General features: G+C 56.6%; 1 protein-coding gene across 2 annotated transcripts in view; it reads right to left on the reverse strand.

Annotated features, from left to right (window-relative positions):
* Positions 1–1,048: 1,048 nt before the first annotated feature.
* The window catches only part of Tmem104 (transmembrane protein 104), a 57,334-nt gene continuing 39,402 nt past the window's right edge, over positions 1,049–18,980 (reverse strand). For both annotated transcript variants that reach the window (XM_052195041.1, XM_052195042.1), the window contains 2 exons: positions 17,884–17,977; positions 1,049–4,595 (listed from right to left, as the gene is read on the reverse strand). In XM_052195041.1, the coding sequence (XP_052051001.1) occupies positions 3,835–4,595; positions 17,884–17,977 (855 nt within the window). In that variant the 3' untranslated portion in view covers positions 1,049–3,834. The remainder of the gene's footprint in view (positions 4,596–17,883; positions 17,978–18,980) is intronic.

Consider the following 18,980-nt stretch of genomic DNA (forward strand, 5'->3'; position numbering starts at 1 on the left):
CAACAGGTGGAGATCCTGAGTCTGGGCGGGCACGGACGACAGCGTCCTCTCTGGAAGGGAGCCTGGACTCAGACACAGCAGCGACAGGGTTAACGGATGGGCACCAGTTTCTGGGCCTGAGTCCTTATTTTCCCACCTTCCTGAGTCAGAGTGGGGGTGGGGGTGGGGTGGCAGGGGTCGGGTGGGAGGAGGTTGCAGCAAGTAAAACCGGGAGGGGGATGGGAGGTCTAGACTGCTCAGCTCACAGCCCAAGATCATTAATAACCAAGAACTGTTAAGATAATTAAGAGTCAAATGCGGAACTGAGCCTGCTGTTGGCTGGCTGGGCCTGCTGTTGGCTGGCTCAGGCGCCAGGAGCCTGCTTCTTTTCTAGGAATGTATAAAGGGGCAAGAGGTGCAAGGGCAGATGTCTTAGCTTGTGCTCATGATGGAAGTGCCCCTGGCTCTCTTGTACCTCTAAGAGGGGGTGGAGTGCCTGGCCTGGCTGGGGTGGGACTGGGGGTGGGGGTGGGGGGTAGGGAGAAGGGTGAGGTCACTGAAGGGAGAGCTTCTAACAAACCCCACCCCCAATGCTGTTTTTTTCCCCTTTTGATGCAACATAGAAAATGCAGGGCCTTCCACTTGTCTCACAGTGGGACTTGCTTATGGTCTGACCCAGTTCCCTCCCGTGGCTGACCTAGCTGCTCCCCTCCATCTGTCTTTAGTCAAAGGCTTCATGTGCACATCAGCATTTCCCAGAGAGCCAGTGCTCACAAGCGGGTGGGGGTGGGGGTGGGGTGACAGGGCATCTCTAGCCACGACCCTCCAGTTTTACCTGGTTCTCTACAAGGGGAGGGGGTGGCCCTCAAACTTCCCACGAGATTAGGGATCTACAGCCAATCCCTCTCTCCCCAAAGTCTCCTAGATTTGGGAGGCTCCAGGCGCGTGTGATATCCTGCGGCAGCCACAGGATCAGGGGGTGATAAAGCTAAGTGGTATCTGGGAGTCTCAACCTGTCAGTCCTGGGTTCCCAGTACAGTCATGGCCGACAAACGACAGAGGAGACAACTGTGGGTAGTAGCAGCTTTATTAAGGACTTCGGTGCTGGGATAAGCTCGGTCCTTTCATTTCCAAGACCTGTGATCTGGAGGTCCCCACAAGAGGGAGGGTTACAGATGCTTGCTGCTTAGAGGCCACGGGGTACGGGGGTTATGACAGTTTGGCCCTCACAATGTGTCCAGCACTGTGCGAGGCATGCAGCGTGCCCGCCCGGGAGGAAGGCTGACAGTCAGCTGCTCGCTCGGCAGCCCTGCACTTCGCTGGATGGGCCCTTTACTCCTCAGACAGACGGCAGCCTCCCCTGCCCCTGGGTCTGGAACCACCAGCGACTGCTCTTCAGCCGGAGCCCCAGGAGACAGCCACTGCCTGTTGCTGAGACTGCTCTTGGCCGGCCCCATGTGGTGAGGACAGCTGTGTGGCTTTGGACCTGGCCTGGTGCCCACTGCCACTTTTTACCACTCCGCCGTGCCTCACAGCTTGTCACCTGCCATCTGCCCCATCTACCAGCCTCAGGTGAGGCACAGCCAGCGCTCCTGGCACTGTGCTGATGCTCAGCTGGGCCTGGTGCTCTGTGGAGACCCATCATTGCCACCTTGACCTGCCCTGCCCTTGGGATGGGTCCGCAGCAGCGATGCAGAAAGATGGTGGTGACAACGGCTGAGTTTCAGAGACTCGGATCTGGGGCCAGGCTGGGTGGGTTCATTGCTGTCCCCCCTGGACCCCCGATCAATAACCCCAGGGCCTCTTTGCAGATACCATGACCTAGTCTATCACCTTACCCAGGCAATACACAAATATTTAGTGTGCTTGATGCCTGTGTGGGTGTGTGTGGGGGACAAATGATACCCAGAACTGCTAAGTCCTGTCCTCTCTGTGCCCAGTTCTCCTGGTGACCAGTGACAGAGGCCTGGTGTGATGAGACCTCATGTGACTTCTAGCAGGTCAGACAATAGGTGAAGATGAAGGAACAAAGAAACCAGACAGTGGGAAGGGTTGGCTGGCAGCAGTGATGTGGCCAGCCGGTCCCTCCTCCTGCCCAGGCTGGGGCTTCCCTAACTTAGCTTGGGGGTGGGGAACGCAGCAGGCCCTGTGTGCGGCTCCAGATTGCCACATAAATCAACTCGGGCTTTATGATGCTAATAAATTTTCCACCAAAATTCAGTTTGGAGCCTGGGGGTGGGGTGAGGTGTGTGTGTGTTGCAGGAGGAAGATTTAATTTGTTTTGTCCTTAAGCAAGAGGGAGAAGGCTAAGTACAGATGTTTTAATTGAACTCTCAGCAGACAGCCTGGGGGCGGGGCATGGATGATGATGGGCAGTTGGTCCTTACTCCTGGGTCTGCTACTGTATTGCTTTCCTTACTTGGCGCACTGAGGGGCCCTGGGGGGATGCTGGAACTACTGAAGTGCAGACAGCTGTGGGAAGCTGCAGCCTGTCTCACCTCGATCTCAGATCGATGCTTAGAGGCAGGATGCTGGGACCAGAAGTGGCAGGTGCTCTTAGTGGGTCCCACATTCTTGGCAGGTTCTGCACAGCCCCCCGGGTCCTGGGACATCCGACGACACAGTGGAGTTCAAGCTTTAAATATGGCAAGACTTAGAAGGGAAGGAGTGGCTGGCGAGAGTCCCCTCACTAGGATGGAGCAAGGCACTGAAATCAAGAGGGAGGGGGCAGGGGTCTGAGACCCTCCACCCCAGAGGCAGTTCTGTCCGGGACAGGTGGGACTAGGCCCAGGGTTGGGGCAAGTCAGGGTCAGGAGGGATCCCTGGTGCCCAGAGCAGAAGGCACATTGAAAATGCAGTTCATCAGTCACTCATCATTCCAAGGCATTGGGCCTAGTGGGCGCATGCGTGACTCAACAGGAGGCAGTTGGAAGCCTGGCCTCCTTCCATAGGAATGGTGGCATGCACCCGCTCCAGCTCCACAGTAGCCAGGGACCTGGAGAGGGGTGGCCACTGAGCAGCCGTGACCAGGCTCCTAAGGGCATCACCCTAGTGCCGTGATGCAGCACAGCGGCAAGTCGGGCTGCCAAACACCAGCCTGACCTTTTGCAGAGGGTCACTCTGTGCGGTCAGCCACTATGGGTGTGGGCAAGGTGATGAGGCAGCTTCTCAAGTGGAACCCCGCATTTCAGGGGGCCCCTGGGCTCCAAAGGAGAAGCCAGGGACAGAGGGCCCCTCTCAGGGTCCTAAGCGAAGGACTCTAAATCCCATGGAAGGGTGCTTCACGGGTTTGCTGTGCCAGAGCTGGCACCCACAGCAGAAGCTCTTGAAGCTCTTGCCTAGGGACCCTGGTGCCAATTAGCACTTCCTGTCCTTGTCACTAGAGCTGGCCAGGTCTCCCATGGAGGACGGGGACCAAACAACTTAGCAACTCAGGATTGACAGGAAAGAGGGCCCTGCCCTTCCCAAGCAGGCCGGGTTAGGAGAGCCAGGGCCTGGGATCACCTGTGAAGAGGCAGCAGCTGCTAGGGGATGGTCAAGGATGCAGGAGGGGGCACGGGGTCTGGTATAAATAGCAGCGGGGTCAGCACTGTCTGCTCCACTGCGGAGGAGGCATCCAGCCTCCAGTCGCAGAAGTGGAGGAGTGTGTGACAACCATGTTTCCACGCAGGAGGGCTGTCCTGCAGGATGACGTCCTGGGTGGGGAGAGGACAGCAGCTAAAGGCGTCGAAGGCCTTCTCCGAGAGCCCCAGCATAGCACGCTCACGTAGACCTGGGTGGCAGCTAAGTCCTGCTTTGATGCCGGGAGGCTGGAGCCGGGCTGTCTCTGCCTCCTGTTGTCAGACGCATCTGCTCTCAGAGCTGGGTCTCCTTGAGGACGATGTAGGCTGTGACAAAGAAGAAGCAGGAGAAAGCCCAGAGCAGCACAAAGGCCACCCAGAAGGTGTGGCGGAACGGAGACCTGTGCTTGTTGACGGTCCCATAGCCGAAGGTCAGCTGGGTGTCCTTGCGGCAGAGGTACACCAGGAAGGCAGGGATGACATACTGGATGCCAGTGCCGGCGTAGGCTCCTGTAATGGCCACCAGGGACTCCAGGTCATGGGTGCAGAAGGCCACCAGAATGGGAGGAACCAGGGTGATCGTGGGGAACACGACACGGTCTACCACCCACGGGTAGGTGCCACCTTCACGGTGGAAGAGCGTCTTCCAGTTGTTGCGCAGGGTAACGGCGATGATGGGGAAGTTGGTGCTGATGGTGAACACGGGGAAGAGGCCCAGAAAGTACCGCACCGCTGCAAGGCCCACCACGTCACACCTGGCGAAGTTGAGGGTGTACATGTCCATGAGGCTGTCGCCACGGAAGCAGAAGATGGCCGTGAAGGAGAGCAGCCCATAGAAGGCCAGGATCAGCGCATAGTCCAGGGCCAGCAGCCGCGTGATGTGGCGCTTGGAGGAGATGGGGGTGATGAGGGACGGCAGGGAGTGCTGGCACATGAACGAGTAGACGCACACCCCAAACAGGTTCTGGACCCCCAAGAAGTTGGCTAGGGGCGGGTGCCCCTCTCCTTGTCCTTTCCCGATGCGCACCAGGGCCAGCACAATCATGATGGCAAAGGCTGTAAGACAAGGAGGATCAGTGAGGGATGAACAACCTCACCAGCCTGCCCTGCATCCCCCCAGACCATGTGGGGCTGCAGAGCCCCGCCTCCCCCAGGCCACGTGGGCTGCTGAGCCCCGCCTCCCCAGGCCACGTGGGCTGCTGAGCCCCGCCTCCCCAGGCCACGTGGGCTGCTGAGTCTACCAGTGTCTTAGGTACACACATCCTGCTCTCCCCCCTCTTCCCAGTGGCAGGGCCTGGGCATGACCCAGAGAATGGAGATACTGGGGTAACAGCTACGAGCTTCCCCTTATCCTTCAAGGTCCCTCTCAGGGGCTCTGTCAGCTTCCTGTCAGAGGCAGACCTGGAGACCTGGCCAGCACTCATTCCTTCTCTCTTCCTTAGTTTAAAGGTGTGGGAGGTGGGAGGCTGAGGGTGAGGGTTCAGCACATTTGGAAGGAGGAGGCATCTCCCAGGCACAACCCCCTGCTGCATTCCGGTGAGAGGGCAAGACTGCTGTGTGCGGGGCTAGGTGACCAGGGTCTGCAGCAGGGAGGATATGGTGAGGGGTCACTCCAGGGAAGAAAGGGCACCAGAGGGCAATGCTGGAGACAGGCAAGTCCCGAGTTTCTAGTCCTAATGCTGCAAATGGCATGTGGCTCTGCTCTTCTGGGCTGGTGACATCGTTAGGGGACAGGGAGTTTGCTGTGGAAGGGCATCTGTGACCTTCTCCGTTCAGGACAATCAGGCTCTGTGGAGACAGCTGATTCTACCCGGCAGCCTCCTGGGAGAACTCCTCTCGAGCCCTCCGCCCCTTGGCTGCCTCACGGGCTCTGCTTCTAAAACCTGAGTCCCTAAAGAAGTCAGAGTCAAGCACTCATGCCTCAGCACAATGGCCAAGGTCCCTGCCAGCTAAGAGACATTTCTAGATCTCTCTGGCATCTTTTCCTGACATCACCCAGGGCTGCCAGTGGTAACTTCTCAACACACACAGAGAGCCCCCACCCCGGAATCTTTGTCTTCAATTTGAATTTACACATTCCTGTTGCCTCTACACAGAACAGCTCTGTTACTCCCTGTAGTCTGGGACAAGTTCACAGGGCACGTGACACCTCTTTGTGAGTGGTGGGACGGAAGAGTCTGGCATGTCCTGTCTGTGGGCCCATCAGAGGGTCAGGGCTCTAACTCAGTCTGAAGCTGGGGGTGCCCCGTGGTACTCCCTCAGGACACTGGTACAGCCCTTGGTTTGGGTAGAGGTTGTTCTGCTGGGACCCACAAGAAGCCAGGCCAGTGACCCTTCCCATGATGTCACCTGGAGTGGGCTGGAGTCATTCATTGCTTTAATCAGAGTTGTCTGACATGGCAGGGGAAGGAGGGGAGGGAGACGCTCAGAAGGGCCTGTGAAAACTGTCAATAAAGATGATTTGTTTCAGTTTTCACAGCGCTCAATTCTGACACCCCTCCTGCTCCAGGGCACCACAGATCCTCCCAGCTAGCGCCAGCCAGTCAGAGGGAAGCATCGACCTAGTTCCTCCGACCCCAGGATGCTGGCGCATCCCAGATGTGTAGGAGGTTGCAGGTGTACCGAGGCATGGCGTGGGGAACCCTCTAGGTGACTGGAAGCGATGTCCTGTGTGCAGGTGAGGGCTTAGAACAGCGCAGCTGCCGCATGGTGGCTCAGGGGCCTAGTAGCCAGTCACCCAGGCGGTGGGAGCGGGCAGCAGGGCCACTGTAGGAAGGACACTGGGTGAGAGCCACGGGAATAGCCATTGCACAGCAGGACTTAAATTTTCTTTGCCACCACCGTTTGGGAGGCTACCTGCCACCTGGCCCCGCTCCAAGCCTTGGCCACAGCCAGTGAGTGTGAATCTGGAAAGGGGCCAGTGGAGAAACCCTACAGCTGTCTGTTCCTGACCTTGGCCTTGGGTCTTGAGAGAAGGCAAGACCAGGAGGCTGGCTGTTGAGATGCTCGTGGTTCTTGGCTGGGTTTGGTTTCAGGGGCTCCTTCTCTGCTCTCTGGAGGGGAGCCTCAAGACCCCTAGAGCTGTGAGGCGGTGGCAGCCTGCTTGTTCAGGGTGGCCACCTGGATCAGTCTGGCTGGGTCCCACACCTCCAGGGTCTATCCTCTAACATGGTCTTCCATGGGCTGCTTTCTTATCTCGGGCCTTTCTAGAACTTCCAGGATAGCCTTATCTGTTACTGTGATGATAGAGGTGATTAGGGACCTGGCTGGGCCTGATGGCGCTGGCCTGGAATCTCAGCTAACTCAGGAGGCAGAGGTAAAAGGATGGCGAGGTCACAGCCGGTGCCTGGGCTACACAGGGAGTTCAAAGCCAGCCTGGGCAGGTCAGTGAGGCTCTATCTTAAAATGAGAATCAGTGGCTAGAGAAAAGGCTCGGCAGTGGTAAGAACACTTGCTGCTCTCACAGAGCATCTGAGTTACGATCTTGGCACACGTCTGTAACATCAGATGGGCACACACACACGTGGCACACGCTTACATAGACAAAGATATATTTCTCTTTATAAAGGGAAGGTAAGGAAGGCCGCAGTTGGAGCTCCGTGGTAGACTGCTCGTGTAGTGTGCACAGGACCATATTAGACATATGGGGATTAAACACACACACACACTCTTTCTGTCTCTGTCTCTCTCTCTTTCCCCTCTCACACTTTCCTAAATCTGTCCCTGATGGCCCGAGGGAGAGCCCCAGGCAAGCCCGACAGAAGAATCCAAGCTTCTGCCTGCCTTCTGGAGCACACTCAGAGGGCCTTGGCCATGGGAACACAAAGGGGAGGGCGACTGTTGGCCTGGCTTACAGTTTCGTTCAAAAGAAACATTTATGTCTTCAACTCAGTGACAGACACCGAGAAAAGAAGAAAGTGGGGGCTGCGACCCGCAGAGGTCTCGAGACAAGACACGTTACAAGATGAAGCCCCACTCTCTGGGGGTAGACTCCTTTGTCCCTGGGACCTCCGGCCTTCCCGGGGTGCCAGGGGAGCAGCAGAGTTCACCAGCTATCTCCTAGATTGATCGCCCCGTCCCCGGGGAGGCGACTGCTCCAAAAACTCATTAGGTCTGCTAATAAATCAAGGTGAGAGGAGACAGGCTGTGAGGGACAGACAGTGCGGAGGCGCGGAGGGGACTGCTGTGCCATCCTGGGTGACACTGCTCACCTCCAGCTGCGGGGCAGACACAGACGGATGCGGGTTTGCCGAGTGGTCTGCCCTGGAGCAGAGCCTGCGGCTCCTGGGTGGCAGTGTCAGGTGTCCCTGCCTCTCCCTTATCCTAGGCTAAGGCGAGAAGCCCTACATGCACTTGCTTTCCGCACCGGAAGTCACACTGCGAGGGGTGTGGAGAAGCATCGAGGAGCCAGGGAGGATGCGGGAGGCTGGTGAGAGCTTGACATCGGGTCACATGGGGACAGTGGACCTGGGCCGATCATCTGTGTAATGAGGGGGCAGCACACTTTTCTTATTTATAGAAACAACTGTGCTGGCTTTGTACCACCTGAGACGTGGTCTTTATCACCCACTCACTCACGAACAGACTCGCTGAGGGTCTGCTGAGCACTGGCACTGGTCTGGCCACTCGGGTGGGGACGAGAGCACAAGGCAGGCACAGGCCTTGTCCTCGTGGATCCAACAGGAGGAAGGCACCAAAGACAATCACAGCAGGAGGAGGGACTGGATGGTGGTCACCTTAGCGGCAGGGTGGAGGACGACATCCACATGGGGAGAACGGTCCGAGCTCAAGGGTGGAAGCCCACCTTGTAGGGGAGGCGGGGATTCAGCGCCAGGCGCCGGAGGGCACATGAAGACCACCCTAGCTGCTCTGTTCCCAGGGTCTGTGGCTGGGATGCCTGCTCTTGGTGTAGGAGGGTGAGGACAAGCCAGCTGCCCCTCCAGTTCCCAGGTTTGTGGTGCCTGACTCTGCCTGAAGCCGCAAGCTGCTTACGGGCCGGCGGGCTTCTGACAGCTGATCTGAGGTCTACAAGCTGGCCTTGCCATATTGATTCACCTTGAGGCACAGCTTGCTCCCTCGGAGGGAGGGAGGGAGGGAGGGAGGGAGGAAGGGAGGGAGGGAGGGAGGGAGGGAAGAGGGAGACAGGTGTAGAAAGCAAGCTGTTCTCTGAGGAGCCGAGACCAAACAGGTGCCTAGGCCCCTTGAGTGGCCAGCCCAGAGATGGCCCGCTTCCCTTCCCTGTGTCGGGAAGTTAGGGCCAAAGCAATCGGCACCGAGCTGCCCAACAGCATCTGGGTGGCTTTCTTTCCTCCTTTCTCTTGTCAAGAGCCAGATAAATGCCCATGGGAGCTGTCTGACCCAATGCTGTCTGTCTGACCTCAGAACATCTTCTCGGCAGAGAGAAAGGTCAAGCCACACCCTCTGGATGTGTGCCAAGGACTAAGGGATGCTGATTCCTAAGCGCCTCAAAATAAACAAGTATCATCCCTCCTGGATTCATACCTGGCCTGCAGGTCCTGCCTTCCCGGGACTCACCCCAGGGCACGGAAGGTGACCAGGGACCTACTAGTCAGGTGAAGCCACCGGAGGAGGTACAGACTTGTTGGGGCCAGATGGAAGGTAAGCAGGAGTCTGACATTAGGGCAGAGTTGTCAGGCAGAGTTCTTCATGCAATGGGACCCCCGGCCTGGGGCCGTTATCTAAGAGCTGGCTTGTGTTGGGGTTGTGGATACTGGGGTACACAAACCACAGGGCTCTCCCACCCCATTCCCTGGAGACACCATGACTGTGAAGGTGTGGCATGGAGTCCCTCTTAATGGCTTTTTCCATTTCCCTCTTCCCTGAGACTAGCTGTGAAATGGCGCGGGGGACTTCTGAGCATGCTGACTGCTGCCCCTGTGTCTCCTAGAAGGTGGCGACAAACCAGAGCTTAGGCCGGGAAGTGACCTCAGCAGGTGAAAGAGCTTGTGGCCAAGCCTGACCGCCTGAGCTCAGTCCTGGGGCTCACAGGGTGGAGAGAACTCATTCCTGCAGCTGTTCTCTGACCTCCACATATGAGCCATGGCATGCACACATGCATGCAACCACATGAAGTACACAGCCCGGGATGGTCTCCAACTTCCATGTAGCTGAGGATGGACCTGAGCGCCTTACTCCCCTGCCTCCGCCTCTCAGCTGCTGAGATTACACGTGTGTGCCACCAAGCCCAACACGTTCAGTTGCTCATACTGATTACAGCTGAAAGAAACGTCGATATGTCGATAAGCATGTATTTGGTTTTTAGAGATAGCCCTAGCTGTCCTGGAGCTCTCTTTGTAGACCAGACTTAACCTAGAAGACATGGAGATCCGCCTGCCTCTGCCTCCCGAGTGCTGGGATTAAAGGCACGTGTCACTACACCTGGCCCAATCAAGAATATTCTTAAAGATTTATTCTTATTCACAAGTATTCATATACATGTGGGTGGCTGGGGAGGCTAGAAAGGGTCGTTAGTCCTCAGGAGCCGGAGTTAGAGGCAGTTTTAAGATGCTTAATGTAGATTGATGCTAGGAACTGAACTCAGGTCCTCCAGAAGAGCAGGAGGTGCTCTTTACCAGGTAGCCTTCCCTCTACCCCAAACCCAGGGGGGCAACGGGGATTCACTGTGACCACGCGTTCTTTGTGGGTACCTGGGATGTACTGACTCACTGGAAAGATTTCAGACCTCAGCCTCACGGTCTGTGCAGGGGAAGAGCTGAGTCTCCTCACTGAGCATCAGTCATCTCTCAGGGTGTGCATGGGGGGACAGGAAAGGTCTAGACCAGCTCAGCCAGGAGAGCTTCAGCCAGGCTTGGGCAGAGCCCAGGTACAATCCCTAGTATCCTGGATGAAGAAAAGGTGAAAGGCTGAGCCGGCTAAGCCCCCATGGGCAGTGACAGCCAGCTAGGTTGTCCTGCCCTGCAGAGAGAAGGTGCTGGCTTGGTGGGGGTGGGGGTGGGGCTAAGAAAACAGCATGGGACCTAAGCCACCAGGCTGAAACACATCCCTGCCACCAGCCTGTCTCCTATAGCAGGACCTAAAGGACAGGAAATACAGCTGTGGCAGATGAGGAGGACATACGTCTATTAAGGCCATGCTAAGTCCTGCCTTAATCTTTTGAGTGCCCCAGAGGCACACAGATACATGAAACCCTGACTCTCAAGAGTCAAGGATGGCTCCAACCAACATGTGCTGGCATATCAAGGCCCTAGCCTTTTCCACAAGCAGCCATTTTCCTGCATGCTTCCTGGAGAGCCCCTCCTTTCAACCCTGACGTCCGTTCTGGCCCTAGACACCCACTCTGGGACACGCTCAACCTGTGCCATTTCCTAAGTCTTGGTCGTGGCTCTGGCTTCAGCTTAGCACCTACCAGGAAGCAGCCATCCATCCAGGGGGCCATCCATCACTGTGGCTGTCAGGAGGACAGCGCTGTCTTCTCCAAGCAGAGAATCAACATGCCAGAGCTAATGATAATGAATGGCCAGTGAGCACGCGTCGGCGGCTGGGCCCCGTGCTCGGGCCGTGCTCGGGCCGGCGGGGAGCTGGGTCTGGTGGAGGACTTGGCTGCAGCTTTGTCCTTCAGCACCACACTGCCCTCCGGGGACACAGGGCCATGGGTCCTGCCTGAAGCTGAGTTGGAGGGGGGAGGGGATCCAGGGAGGTGGGGTGGGAGTGGGGGATGGAGAGAGGGAGGGAGACTGACAAGGCACCATGAGCCTGAGCTGAGAAGTGAGACATTTCCCAGTCCTAAAACAGCTGCAGGTGATTGGCATTTGTCCTTTAACCAATAGGACTAACTGCCTGCAAAAGGGGGAGCCACATTCAGACACAGGAAAAGAGCCAGAGTGGGGGTGGGGCATCAGTGCTGCCCTGAGAACCTGCTGTATCTTACAGACAGCTGAGGGATAGACGCAAAAAAGTCGAGACTTTCGAGTTACACTGGGCTCAGCCCAAGTGCCTCTCGCCTGTTAATATCAAGCAGCTTGCTGTACTGCCTTTAAAAACAAAAAACCCAGAAGGCTGGCTGGCTGGGCCGGCGACAAACGCAAGCCTGACAACTTAGGACCCACGCAAAGGTGGAAGGAGAGAAAGGACCTCAACAGGCCACAGTGGTGCATGCCCTGCCTCCCCTTCTCTCTCTCCTCCCCTCCCCCAGTCACACACACACACACACACACACACACACACACACACACACACAGACACAAAAGGTAGCCCCAGGCACAGTGACCGGCATGGGCGGGGACCGGTGGAGAAGTCTCAGAGAAAGTTGCCTCTCTGTCATCACATGGCCTTACTGTCCCCACCAGGGTGTGGCTCCCAACACTAGCACATAGGGTAGATTTCTCCTTGTGTAGGAGGAGACTGGGGTCACTCTGGGGGCTCCACCTTCCCTGCTGGTCCAGGAGCTACAGGGGCTTGCCCTGTACACCCAGTGCTGGTACCAGCTAATATTGAGGGGCTCGAGGTCAGGGGAGTGGGGTGGGGGACCCAGGGGCAGGCGATTGTACCTGCCCTACAAAGATCCATGGTGTCTCTTTTTACCCTATCTAGAGTAGTTAAAGTGATACAGGGTAAGCGTCCTCCATAGTGTGTGTGTATATGTGTGTGTATGTGTGTTCGTGCGCACGTGTACGTGCATGCACGTGTACGTGCATGCACGTGTACGTGCATGCACGTGTGTGTGTGGTTGTGTGTTCTCTCTTCACAGATTCTTTGATGACTGCGTTGGTCTATCCTTCCTGGCAGTTCCGCATCTGCCTGAACAGGGGCCAGAGTCTCCCGTGTGTTCTCTGGGAGGACGTACTTTGGGGTGCAGGGTGAGACTTTCCCAGACACTACACGGCCTGCCTCTGCTGACCCCACTTGTAACAACTCACTCTGGATACCTTTTCTACTGAAAGGAGGAAATGTCTGGGTGCTAGCCTGGCTCCTTCTGGTGCTGGGCAGGTCCACTCCCCAGACCTTGCAGAAGATGTGTCCTACCCACTTTTGGGACTAATTCTATGCCACGGCTACAAGCTTCTCCTGCAGGGGCTTGGGGCAGAGCTCTCCCTCTCTACCTGAGGTAGAAGATGCAGGGCAGGCACTCAGCCCCCAGAGCAGCCAAGCTACTGGTATGAGAGCAGGAACTCTGGCCTTGTCATCCTTCAATCCCCCCCCCCCCCCCCCCCCGACTCAGCCTCCCAACACACACACACACACTCTTGGCACACACAGGTGGTGCCTGGGAGACAGAGTCTCCATTTTTCATTCCTGAGTCATCAGGGCAGCTGGGTTAGTGACTGTGGGGACGGCAGAGTCAGGAGCTTGGTTGTGAGCCAGCTAATCTCCTTCCTGGAGATTGAAACATAGAACTTCAGGCAGCCTTCCTTCCATGATGGCCAGCTAGTGCAGAGGGACTGGTGGTTTTGAGGCCCCTGGCCTGAAGGAGCATTTGTTCTGGGGCTGCAGGGCTCCTGTGGCTCTGTAAGTGGTGGCTATAAGGGACAACCCTGTGCGGAAACTATGCTTCTGCGGACCACAGGTGCTGTCTGTCTGTCCCTTGCCTTGGAATGTCCAGGGAGCTGTCCCCACCAACCTCCTGGGTGGGTCGGCAGTTCTGGTCTGGTGGGTAGACCTGTATGTGGCTGCGATGGGCAGATCAGAGCTGCAGACAAGGAGAGCTGCTGAGGGGAAGGCTGGAAAGGGGCTGGCCTCCTTCTCTTGGAGCCCGGCACGGTGCTCTGGTTGGCCCTGACTGATGCAACTGTCAGCCTATGGCTGGCTCTTCTCTAGGAAAGGCTAATGACATGTCTGCTTCATCCCAGCAGCCTGCCCACAGAGACCCCAAGTCCCTCCCTACACCCTGATCTCTGCATGTACGGTGAGAACGTCTAGAAAACTCAGCATACAAAATGCAGACCACCGCGGGCTCATCGGTCCCCTCTACTTGAGGAATAGCCACAGAGCACACAAGGGTGGCCACTGGGCAGGACAGTGTTAGCAAGGGAGGCCAGCAGCAGGCATGCATATGGGATATGGTTTTTTCTGGACTCCTGGGGAGCAGCAGTTGAGGAACAGCACAGGAATTCAGAGGCCGCCTGGCAACAGTGGGGACAGATGGCCCAGGCTTACAAGACTCCTGACTGCTGGCTGCCACACATCAGAGCAGCCTCACTAGGAGACTCGCCACTGGGACTACCACAGACCTGGGGATGGTGGAAATTAGAAAGCCCTCCAGTTCCCAGGTGAAGGTCTCTTCTTGGGGACCTGTGGCCTTGTTTGCCATCTCTGCTTAGTTGCACCCCGCCTGCTGGCTTGGAAAACAAATCTGGGGCACTTGTGGGGGGCAGGGTGGGAGCGCAGGGCTGAGCGGGTGGAACAGCCCCAGCTCCTCTATGGATGGGCGGGCGGGCGGGCGGGCGGGCGGGAGGGCAAGGATGGCGTCTGACCCACTTTGAGGGGAGCGTGGAGCTGGAGAGCAGGAGGTGTCAGTTCTGAATACACAAACAGAGGGGAGGAAGCCCTACGGGCTCACGACAGCCCAGAGGAGGGCGGTGGTGCTCCACAGCAGCCTTTATTAGAAAGAACCGCGTTTTTAATAACACCAATGGGGCGCCCTGAGCTGAGCCAGCTGTTGGTGAACCGAATTGGGAGGCATCTGTGCATGAGTCGGAGTGTGGGTGGGTGGGTGGGTAATGGGATTGAAGTCATAATGGCCTTGTGGCCCCAGCAAGCCTGGGAGCTCTCATGGGGCAGCCAGCTGGTGAGGGAAGGGGACACCAACAGGTCTGAGTCTTGTTGCTTAGGGGTCAGGACTGAAGGCCTGGCTGCTAGGCCTGTGGCAATGAAGGACGGTGCTCTGGCTGACTCGTGCGTCCCTGGGCAGCCTGATGCTCATGGAGGGCGGAAACTAAAGATAATTCCCCATACCCCGACAACAAGAATGAGTCTGCTCATCTCTCTCAGGTGGGGGTGGGGTACAGGCTGGGGTGCAGGGACCAAGGCTGGGTGTGTGGCGAGGGGGTAGAAGAGATGGCTTTGCTGGTCCTGAGCATTGCAGTTTGTTTTGAACGTGGCTGAGGTAATGTCCCTCACCTCACAGCCAGTCCCAAGGGAGGTTCATTCTGGGACAGCTGACTGTGCAGACAATGAGGGTGATGCCCCTGCCTCAGGTCTGAGCAGGTGCTAAGTGTGGTTCTAAGGAGAACTTTCGACTTAGTCTCACTGTATCTTCACAGCTCTTGCGAGGCAAGTCTTCTTTGCCACAGCACAGAAGCAGGGTGCAGAGGACAGAACCCGATCTGCGCTCAGTGGGAGAGGGGACCATTGGGCCCCTTGGGGAGCAAGGCCAGTCTGTGGAGCGCTAACTGGAGGGCCAGAGGCTGGCAGGGAGGTGTACACTGACCTGGAGGATAAGCCCTGCCCCCTACACTGGAGACAGCAGAGCTTTGCCCTGTCCTGGTGAACTGAACTCAGAGGCATTTAGACCTAGGCAGCTACCAAGGTGAGGGGAAGGTAGAGGCAAAGCCCCCAGAGAAATCCCCCTGGGGCTCCTGGGGACAACTCTGGGGACCCTGAGATCGACCCCGGCTTCGTGTCAACAGATGGCAGAACAAATTCCTAATTAAGCGCAAGAAACCTTCCGGCTCAGCACATTTATTCACGATTTTCCGGTCCCTTTGGTGCCCATTCTTTCTCCTGTCTTCTGGAACCCGGGCCAGCTTACTGCCTCCCCGAGAGCCCCCTGCTCGGCTCTTGAAAAGGAACAGTCCTCATTTGGGAAGAGGGGAGAGAGGGTGGGTGCTGGCAAAGTGTGGGAAGGAGGAAGGGGAGGCCAGTCTTGTGGTGGCACACTGCACAGCTGTTTCTCACAGGCAGAAGGACAGCTTGGCAAAGACTCCTGAGGACCTCTGAGATCACTGCCTGAAGGGAGTTCTAGAAAAACTCCCAGGGGATGAACTTGGCTGGGGGGGAGGAGGGGGAAGACCCCCCCTTACTGTGGCCCAGGGCTTGGTCTGGTAGGTTGAGGTCCCTTACATGGACTGCCTGTTTGGTGTGGCTTTGGGGACTTCTGGAGGATTCTGTTGCCTGATTCTCTTCCTCAGAGCAAGACCTGGGGTTAGGAGGAGGAAAACGCCAGCTTCTTCCCTGGCACTTCCTCTGCCCCAGCTGGGAGCTTAACCACGCCCACTATGTTTAGCTTACTTAACAGCAATTTTCCTTTTCCTGGGTGGTTCTGTCACTGGGAGGCCCAGCCTTTTACGTTCAAAGGTCTGACTGGGTCTCTCATGGAGAAAAATGACTGCCTTGTGCTCTGTCACCCACAGCAGTGTGCCCGAGAGACTCCTGACATTTGATTATCTCTCGGCTCCAAGGGAGAAGACAGGCAAAGGCAGAGTCTCTAGCAAGAGACTAGCGGGAGCCTCTCTTCTGCTCCCTGCTCAGGCTCCCCGGGCTGTCACAAACCCTCAGGACCACTGCCTCTTGACCTGCAGCACTGAGCTGCTAGGAGGCCTCAGGAGTCCCAGGGAAGACCTGGAGCTTTTCTGCCCTGTAGAAGGCCGGATGGCAGTTCCCACTGAGGAACAGCGGCTTTGAGTCAGGAACTTGTGTATATACCTGGTGCTGGTCTTCAGCCTTCTTTTACTTTCTTTCTTTTTTGAGACAGGGTTTCTCTGTGTAGCCCTGGCTGTACCAGAACTCACTCTGTAGACCAGGCTGGCCTCGAACTCAGAAATCTGCCTGCCTCTGCCTCCCAAGTGCTGGGATTAAAGGTGTGTGCTACCACTGCTTACCTTCGGTTTCTTCAACATTTATTCCTGAAGTTTTAGTTATAAAACTTAGCTTTAATGGCTAAGCAACTTTCTACAGCCTTGCTTATTTATTTCAAAAGTGTGTGTATAGGTGTGTGTATATGTGTGTGTGTGTGTGTCTGTCTGTCCATCTGTCTGCGTGTGGGTATATGCACATACATGCAGGAGCCAGTGGGGCAGAGGCATCACTTCCCCCTGGAGCTGGAGTTACAGGAGGCTGTAAACCACCACGGTGCTGGGAACGTGTAACATGTAATGCGTAATGTATAACATGCACTAACATAACGTATTCCTGTGAATGTTGGCAGCAAGTGGTCAGTCTTCAGCAGCTGCTGCCCAGTTTTAAGTCTCTCTTGTTTACTGCTGCACAGACCCGAGTTTCTGGAGATCCTTTCTTTTACCCCCAACTTCCCCTAAGAACTGAGATGCCAGACCTCTGTGCTGCCACTCCCTGTGTCCAGCTTCTATGTGGGGTGGGGGTGGGGGTGGCCAAACGGAGGCTATCAGGCTCCTGTGGAGAGTGCTTTCTACCTTCTGAGCCATCTCCTGTCTGTCCCGGTTCAGGGGAGGGCAGAATGGAGGGAAGCAAAGGCGGGTTGGTGGTAGGATCTGGGGCTTGGTGGCATCAGGAGCTCCGCTGTGATCCTCAGATGCTCACCCAGTTCTAGTGCTCAGGAGAACATTCATTCACTCATAGCTCTTCCCTCCCTCACAAGCTCTCCTGTCTCCACCTACCTATGCGGGAAGGAGCCAGCTGCTGCAGCAGGATTGAGGCTGATCAGCCGTGGGGCTGCTGTTGCCTCTCCTGTGACTTTGTTTTGCGGCTGACTTTCTCAGTATAAAAGCTAAAAAAGGGGTGGGGCCGGGTCATTAGTCAGCACAGTGCCTGTCTAGTATGCACGAAGCCTGGGTTTGGTCCCCAGCACCAAATTAAACTGGATATGGTAGTGCCCTTCCCGGATGGAGGTGGCTGGCTGGTTGGCATGGCGGGAGTGAACAGGTTCCTGCTGTTAGCCGGGTTTAAGGGGAAAGATCCCCAGCCATTATCTACCCGAGGACAAGCGTGTTATCACTCGGGGTATCAGTCAGCTAGAAGCTATCTCAGACGGCAGGAGCATCTCTTCTCACGCTGGTGGTCTAAGAGTCAAAGGGCCAGAGTGGCTGCGGCTGTGGCCCACTGGGTTTAATGGCTGTGCCAGACATCACATCCTTGACAAGGCAGAAATGGTGTTCTTGTCCCCTCCAGGGTGCACAGCCTAGCCTAGCATGGTCACGAGGAGAAGGGTGGACCAGAATTAGCAGTTCAGGTCCTAGCCCAGTTCCGTCCACTCAATGTGACCTGGAAAAAGTCACTCGTGGTTTTTTTTGCTACTAAATTTCCCCAGCAGTAAAAAGCGATGGAGCGCCTGCTCCTCCTCGCCCTCTGGAAAGGTCAGAGGACCAGGCTGGGAGTTTGCCTGGCTTCTCTGCAGAGCTGGAGGAAGGGTCCCAGGAGAAGGGTTAGACACGCGGGGAGATTTCTCACTCACCGATCCATCTCATCAGAGAGGTCAGGATCTGCAGGTACTTCGTCTTCTGGACGTCGAAGAAGGTGAACGGACCAAGGAGGGCGGTGAAGATAGCCTGCGGACAAGAGGAGTGGTGAGAAGGCTTGCAGAGGCGGGCACATGGGCAGGCTGTGAGGGGACCACAGCCTGTGCAGGGCACAGGTGAACTGAATGCTTGGACTTACTGACAGAGCCTCCCTGGGGCCTGTCAGCATCACTGAAGATGGATACCAAGGGTTAGGCAGGAAGAGAGAGCCAGAACCTCCTGCTCCGATGTCACTGCCATGTCTAGGAAAGGCCCAGGCTTTATCCTGGGACCCCCACCCAATTCATTCTTCAGGAGGTACTGATGAGGGAACCTCAGGCCCAGAGGTGTGCCACAGGGGGAATGAGGATGGGGAATGAAACCGCAGTGGGGGGTACCAGATAGGCCCTCACCATCATGGGGAAGAGAGGACAGAGGCAACAGGGGACTTGAGGGCTCTCAGGCAGAGGCTGAGAGGATAAGGATGCCTGTTTCCCTAGGCCTGCTGCTCCAGGGTTCCCAGGGTCATCCTCGTCCACAGAGGTCAGGGGTGGGGAGTGAGCTGCCCCAAGACCTGGGTGCCTGTGATAGTGGCTCCTTAGTTTCCCTTTCTTCGGAGAACAAGGGAAGATGCTTAACTTCAAACAAACAAACAAACAAACCAGCCTGCTTTAGACTGCTGGCCTGTGGGATATGCAACCCCTTTAAAGAAAGCAAAGGGAGATATGGGGTGTCTGAGAGGGGGTGGAGGGTGTGCTTTCCATGCCAAATTGGCTGCTCAGGAAGCAGAGGGGCTGAAAGCTGCTGGTTGGAGTTAGGATGGAACCATTTCCAATCTGCCACTCGGAAGCAGGCGAAACATCAGCCCTTATTAACATTTACACTGTGCCATTTCATCACGCGGATGTTAATGACACTCACCAGAGACGCAGCATACGGTGGGGTGGGGTGGGGTGGCGAGGAGCCTGCGGAACCTGGCCTACTGGAGGGAGCTGGGCTCTGGCCCTATGAGCCGGCTGTGACTCTATCTCAGGCTGCCAAGTGGGGGGTGGGG

This window comes from Apodemus sylvaticus, chromosome 10 (genome assembly GCF_947179515.1).
Source record: "Apodemus sylvaticus chromosome 10, mApoSyl1.1, whole genome shotgun sequence".
In the NCBI taxonomy this organism is placed as follows: Eukaryota; Metazoa; Chordata; class Mammalia; order Rodentia; family Muridae; genus Apodemus; species Apodemus sylvaticus.